At 25.8% G+C, this 6,652-nt stretch overlaps 1 protein-coding gene across 9 annotated transcripts in view; it reads right to left on the bottom strand.

Annotated features, from left to right (window-relative positions):
- Positions 1 to 6,652, bottom strand: part of prom1a (prominin 1a) — a 366,218-nt gene that overhangs the window by 27,618 nt on the left and 331,948 nt on the right. For 3 of the 9 annotated variants that reach the window (XM_062039974.1, XM_062039976.1, XM_062039975.1), the window contains 2 exons: positions 6,468 to 6,583; positions 5,915 to 5,983 (listed from right to left, as the gene is read on the bottom strand). In XM_062039974.1, coding sequence (XP_061895958.1) covers positions 5,915 to 5,983; positions 6,468 to 6,583 — 185 coding nt within the window. The other 6 variants (XR_009824913.1, XR_009824912.1, XM_062039977.1 and 3 more) reach the window with 4 other exon arrangements.

Below are 6,652 nucleotides of genomic sequence, written 5' to 3'. Positions count from 1 at the left end.
GGGAATCATTTTTGGTGATTTAACCCCCAATTCCAAGCCTTGATGCCGAGTGCCAAGCAGGAGGTAATGGCTCCCATTTTTACAGTCTTTGGTATGACTCGGCCGGGGTTTGAACTCACAACCTACTTATCTCAGGGCGGACACTCTAACCACTAGGCCACTGAGCAGTGAAAATAAAAAAGAACCATCCGGATTGTTCTAGGGTCAAAGTGTAAAAGGCAGCATGCCTTCATGTCAAAATATTATAAGAATATTTTGTGCAAGACATGGGTAACTTACACATCTGTGAAGGCACCATTAATGCTGAAAGGTACATACAGCTTTTGGAGCAACATATGTTGCCATCCAAGCAACGTTACCATGGACGCCCCTGTGATATTATTGCAAGAATTAAGTCAAAATATTGTAGGAATAAAGTGATATTATTGCAGGAATAAAGTTGAAATATTATAGGAATACAGTTATATTATTGCAAGAATAAAGTCAAAATATTGTAGGAATAAAGTTATATTATTGCAGGAATAAAGTTAAAATATTATAGGAATACAGTTATATTATTGCAAGAATAAAATCAAAATATTGTAGGAATAAAGTTATAATATTACAGGAATAAAGTCTAAATATAGAAATGAAGTTATATTATTGCAGGAATAAAGTTAAAATATTATAGGAATACAGTTATATTATTGCAAGAATAAAGTCAAAATATTATAGTAATAAAGTAATATTATTGCAGAAAAAAAGTTTAAATATTATAGGAATACAGTTATAATATTGATAGAATAAAGTCAAAATATTGTAGGAATAACGTTATAATATTACAGGAATAAAGTTATAATATTACAGGAATAAAGTCAAAATATAAGAATAAAGTTATATTATTGCAGGAATAAAGTTAAAATATTATAGGAATACAGTTATATTATTGCAAGAATAAAGTCAAAATATTATAGGAATAAAGTTATATTATTGCAGGAATAAAGTTAAAATATTATAGGAATACAGTTATATTATTGCAGGAATAAAGTTATAATATTACAGGAATAAAGTCAAAATATAGGAATAAAGTTATATTATTGCAGGAATAAAGTTAAAATATTATAGGAATACAGTTATATTATTGCAAGAATAAAGTCAACATATTATAGTATTAAAGTAATATTATTGCAGGAATAAAGTTAAAATATTATAGGAATACAGTTATAATATTGCAAGAATAAAGTCAAAATATTGTAGGAATAAAGTTATAATATTACAGGAATAAAGTTATAATATTACAGGAATAAAGTCAAAATATAAGAATAAAGTTATATTATTGCAGGAATAAAGTTAAAATATTATAGGAATACAGCTATATTATTGCAAGAATAAAGTCAAAATATTATAGTAATAAAGTAATATTATTGCAGGAATAAAGTTAAAATATTATAGGAATACAGTTATATTATTGCAAGAATAAAGTCAAAATATTATAGGAATAAAGTTATATTATTGCAGGAATAAAGTTAAAATATTATAGGAATACAGTTATATTATTGCAAGAATAAAGTCAAAATATTATAGGAATAAAGTTATATTATTGCAGGAATAAAGTTAACATATTATAGGAATACAGTTATATTATTGCAAGAATAAAGTCAAAATATTATAGGAATAAAGTTATAATATTACAGGAATAAAGTCAAAATATAGAAATAAAGTTATATTATTGCAGGAATAAAGTTAAAATATTATAGGAATACAGTTATATTATTGCAAGAAGTAAGTCAAAATATTGTAGGAATAAAGTGATATTATTGCAGGAATAAAGTTAAAATATTATAGGAATACAGTTATATTATTACAAGAATAAAGTCAAAATATTGTAGGAATAAAGTTATAATATTACAGGAATAAAGTCAAAATATAGAAATAAAGTTATATTATTGCAGGAATAAAGTTAAAATATTATAGGAATACAGTTATATTATTGCAAGAATAAAGTCAAAATATTGTAGGAATAAAGTTATAATATTACAGGAATAAAGTCAAAATATAGAAATAAAGTTATATTATTGCAGGAATAAAGTTAAAATATTATAGGAATACAGTTATATTATTGCAAGAATAAAGTTAAAATATTATAGGAATACAGTTATATTATTGCAGGAATAAAGTTAAAATATTATAGGAATACAGTTATATTATTGCAAGAATAAAGTTAAAATATTATAGGAATACAGTTATATTATTGCAAGAATAAAGTCAAAATATTATAGGAATAAAGTTATATTATTGCAGGAATAAAGTTAACATATTATAAGAATACAGTTATATTATTGCAAGAATAAAGTCAAAATATTATAGGAATACAGTTATATTACTGCAGGAATAAAGTCAAAATATTATAGGAATACAGTTATATTATTGCAAGAATAAAGTCAAAATATTAGAGGAATAAAGTTATATTATTGCAGGAATAAAGTTAAAATATTATAGGAATACAGTTATATTATTGCAAGAATAAAGTCAAAATATTATAGGAATGAAGTTATATTATTGCAGGAATAAAGTTAACATATTATAGGAATACAGTTATATTATTGCAAGAATAAAGTCAAAATATTATAGGAATACAGTTATATTATTGCAGGAATAAAGTCAAAATATTATAGGAATAAAGTTATAATATTACAGGAATAAAGTTATATTATTGCAGGAATAAAGTTAAAATATTATAGGGATACAGTTATATTATTACAAGAATAAAGTCAAAATATTGTAGGAATAAAGTTATAATTTTACAGGAATAAAGTCAAAATATAGAAATAAAGTTATATTATTGCAGGAATAAAGTTAAAATATTATAGGAATACAGTTATATTATTACAAGAATAAAGTCAAAATATTGTAGGAATAAAGTGATATTATTGCAGGAATAAAGTTAAAATATTATAGGAATACAGTTATATTATTACAAGAATAAAGTCAAAATATTGTAGGAATAAAGTTATAATATTACAGGAATAAAGTCAAAATATAGAAATAAAGTTATATTATTGCAGGAATAAAGTTAAAATATTATAGGAATACAGTTATATTATTGCAAGAATAAAGTCAAAATATTATAGGAATAAAGTTATATTATTGCAGGAATAAAGTTAAAATATTATAGGAATACAGTTATATTATTGCAAGAATAAAGTCAAAATATTATAGGAATAAAGTTATATTATTGCAGGAATAAAGTTAACATATTATAGGAATACAGTTATATTATTGCAAGAATAAAGTCAAAATATTATAGGAATACAGTTATATTATTGCAGGAATAAAGTCAAAATATTATAGGAATACAGTTATATTATTGCAAGAATAAAGTCAAAATATTATAGGAATACAATTATATTATTGCAGGAATAAAGTTAAAATATTATAGGAATAGTTATATTATTGCAAGAATAAAGTCAAAATATTATAGGAATACAGTTATATTATTGCAAGAATAAAGTCAAAATATTATAGGAATAAAATTATATTATTGCAGGAATAAAGTTAAAATATTATAGGAATACAGTTATATTATTGCAGGAATAAAGTTATAATATTACAGGAATAAAGTCAAAATATAGGAATAAAGTTATATTATTGCAGGAATAAAGTTAAAATATCATAGGAATACAGTTATATTATTGCAAGAATAAAGTCAAAATATTATAGGAATAAAGTTATATTATTGCAGGAATAAAGTTAAAATATTATAGGAATACAGTTATATTATTGCAATAATAAAGTCAAAATATTATAGGAATAAAGTTATATTATTGCAGGAATAAAGTTAAAATATTGTAGGAATAAAGTTATAATATTACAGGAATAAAGTTACAATATTACAGGAATAAAGTCAAAATATAGGAATACAATTATATAATTGCAGAAATAAAGTTAAAATATTATAGGAATACAGTTATATTTTGCAAGAATAAAGTCAAAATATTATAGGAATACAGTTATATTATTGCAGGAATAAAGTGAAAATATCATAGGAATACAGTTATATTATTGCAAGAATAAAGTCAAAATATTATAGGAATAAAGTTATATTATTGCAGGAATAAAGTTAAAATATTATAGGAATACAGTTATAATATTGCAAGAATAAAGTCAAAATATTATAGGAATAAAGTTATATTATTGCAGGAATAAAGTTAAAATATTAAAGGAATAAAGTTATATTATTGCAGGAATAAAGTTAAAATATTATCGGAATACAGTTATATTATTGCAATAATAAAGTCAAAATATTATAGGAATAAAGTTATATTATTGCAGGAATAAAGTTAAAATATTATAGGAATACAGTTATATTATTGCAAGAATAAAGTCAAAATGTTATAGGAATAAAGTTATATTATTGCAGGAATAAAGTTAAAATATTATAGGAATACAGTTATATTATTGCAAAAATAAAGTCAAAATATTATAGGAATAAAGTTATATTATTGCAGGAATAAAGTTAAAATATTAAAGGAATACAGTTTTATTATTGCAAAAAAAAGTCAAAATATTGTAGGAATAAAGTTATAATATTACAGTAATAAAAGTATAATATTACAGGAATAAAGTTAAAATATTATAGGAATACAGTTATATTATTGCAAAAATAAAGTTATAATATTATAGGAATAAAGTTTTATTATTGCAGGAATAAAGTTTAAATATTATAGGAATACAGTTATATTATTGCAAGATAAAAGTCAAAATATTGTAGGAATAAAGTTATAATATTACAGGAATAAAGTTATAATATTACAGGAATAAAGTCAAAATATAGGAATAAAGTTATATTATTGCAGGAATAAAGTTAAAATATTATAGGAATACAGTTATATTATTGCAAGAATAAAGTCAAAATATTATAGTAATAAAGTTATATTATTGCAGGAATAAAGTTAAAATATTATAGGAATACAGTTATATTATTGCAAGAATAAAGTCAAAATATTGTAGGAATAAAGTTATAATATTACAGGAATAAAGTTATAATATTACAGGAATAAAGTCAAAATATAGGAATAAAGTTATATTATTCCAGGAATAAAGTTAAAATATTATAGTAATACAGTTATATTATTGCAAGAATAAAGTCAAAATATTATAGGAATAAAGTTATATTATTGCAGGAATAAAGTTAAAATATTAAAGGAATAAAGTTATATTATTGCAGGAATAAAGTTAAAATATTATAGGAATACAGTTATAATATTGCAAGAATAAAGTCAAAATATTGTAGGAATAAAGTTATATTATTACAGGAATAAAGTTATAATAACTAACATATATAACATAACATAAACATTGTTATAAGATAACAAGACGATGCCAAGCTACTAGACTGGCCTGCCTGTAGTCCAGACCTGTCTCCCATTGAAAATGTGTGCTGCAATATGAAGCCTAAAATATGAGAAGGGAGACTGTTGAACAACTTAAGCTGAACATCAAGCAAGAATGGGAAAGAATTCCACTTCAAAAATGTGTCTCCTCAGTTCCCAAACCTTTACTGAGTGTTGTTAAAAGGAAAGGCCATGTGTTGCTGCTATTAAATACTACATTCATGATTATTTGCAAAAAACAACGTTTCTCAGTGTGAACATGAAATATCTTGTCTTTGCAGTCTATTCAATTGAATATGGGTTGAAAAGGATTTGCAAATCATTGTATTCTCTTTTTATTCACATTTAACACAATTTCCCAACTCATATGGAAACGGGGTTTTTATAATACTTAAACAGTGAAAGTAAACATTGTTGGTTTATTCCCATACGCACGTGTGTGTGTGTGTGTGTGTGTGTGTGTGTGTGTGTGTGCATGCACCACCACCATTCCCCGCACAATGCAGTGTGCAGGAGGACGAAAAGAATGCAAAAGTGTTTACCTGGCCATGGGAGGGTTAAGGGTGGCGTGTGAGGGCTCGCTATGATAACCATTATTACCACTTTCCATACTGGGGAACAAAAGATTGCAAACAAACAAAACAAAACATGACGGATGATGTCACATGTTGATGTACTATTATTTACAAGCATGTGCTTCTCAAGAGCCCTTCATGGAGAGTTAAGGGACACTTTTCAGCCGCGAGCACCAAGAAGTAAACAACGTTGCGATGAAGTGACGAACGTCTGCAAGCAATGGAAGTTCCTGAAACACAGCGGGAAGTAGCCTCATGCCCACTAACACACAAGCCAGAGTCTTTGTAAAGTGCAGAGAGTGCGTGGCCCGAGAAGAGAGCCCAAGCAGACGGGGAAAAAAAAAAACGGAAAAAGGATGAAGAGGATGGAAATAGTAGGAATGGTTATCACAAAGTAAAATGCCAAGTCCCAGAAACAGAGGAACTACAAAAAGAACAGGAAAAGGGTTACCACGGCAACAAGAGAAGAACGCAGTTCAAAGTGGAGGAAGGATGCGCGAGCGCGGTGCGTCCAACTCACTCGTCGTAAACGTCCTCCGTGTCCATCCTGCGGTAGAACTTGGCCAGCTTGACGGCCAGGATGATGCTGGGGATGAGGAGGAGGGTGCTGCAGCCCAGACCCATCCAGAACACGTTCTGCAAACAACAACAACAACACCTTTGGTCCCTCACAACAACAGCAATAACCGTGTACAGCAACCTTTT

The sequence above is a fragment of the Entelurus aequoreus genome, linkage group LG28 (genome assembly GCF_033978785.1).
Source record: "Entelurus aequoreus isolate RoL-2023_Sb linkage group LG28, RoL_Eaeq_v1.1, whole genome shotgun sequence".
NCBI classification, from domain to species: domain Eukaryota; kingdom Metazoa; phylum Chordata; class Actinopteri; order Syngnathiformes; family Syngnathidae; genus Entelurus; species Entelurus aequoreus.
This window is presented reverse-complemented; position numbering and strand designations above follow the sequence as displayed.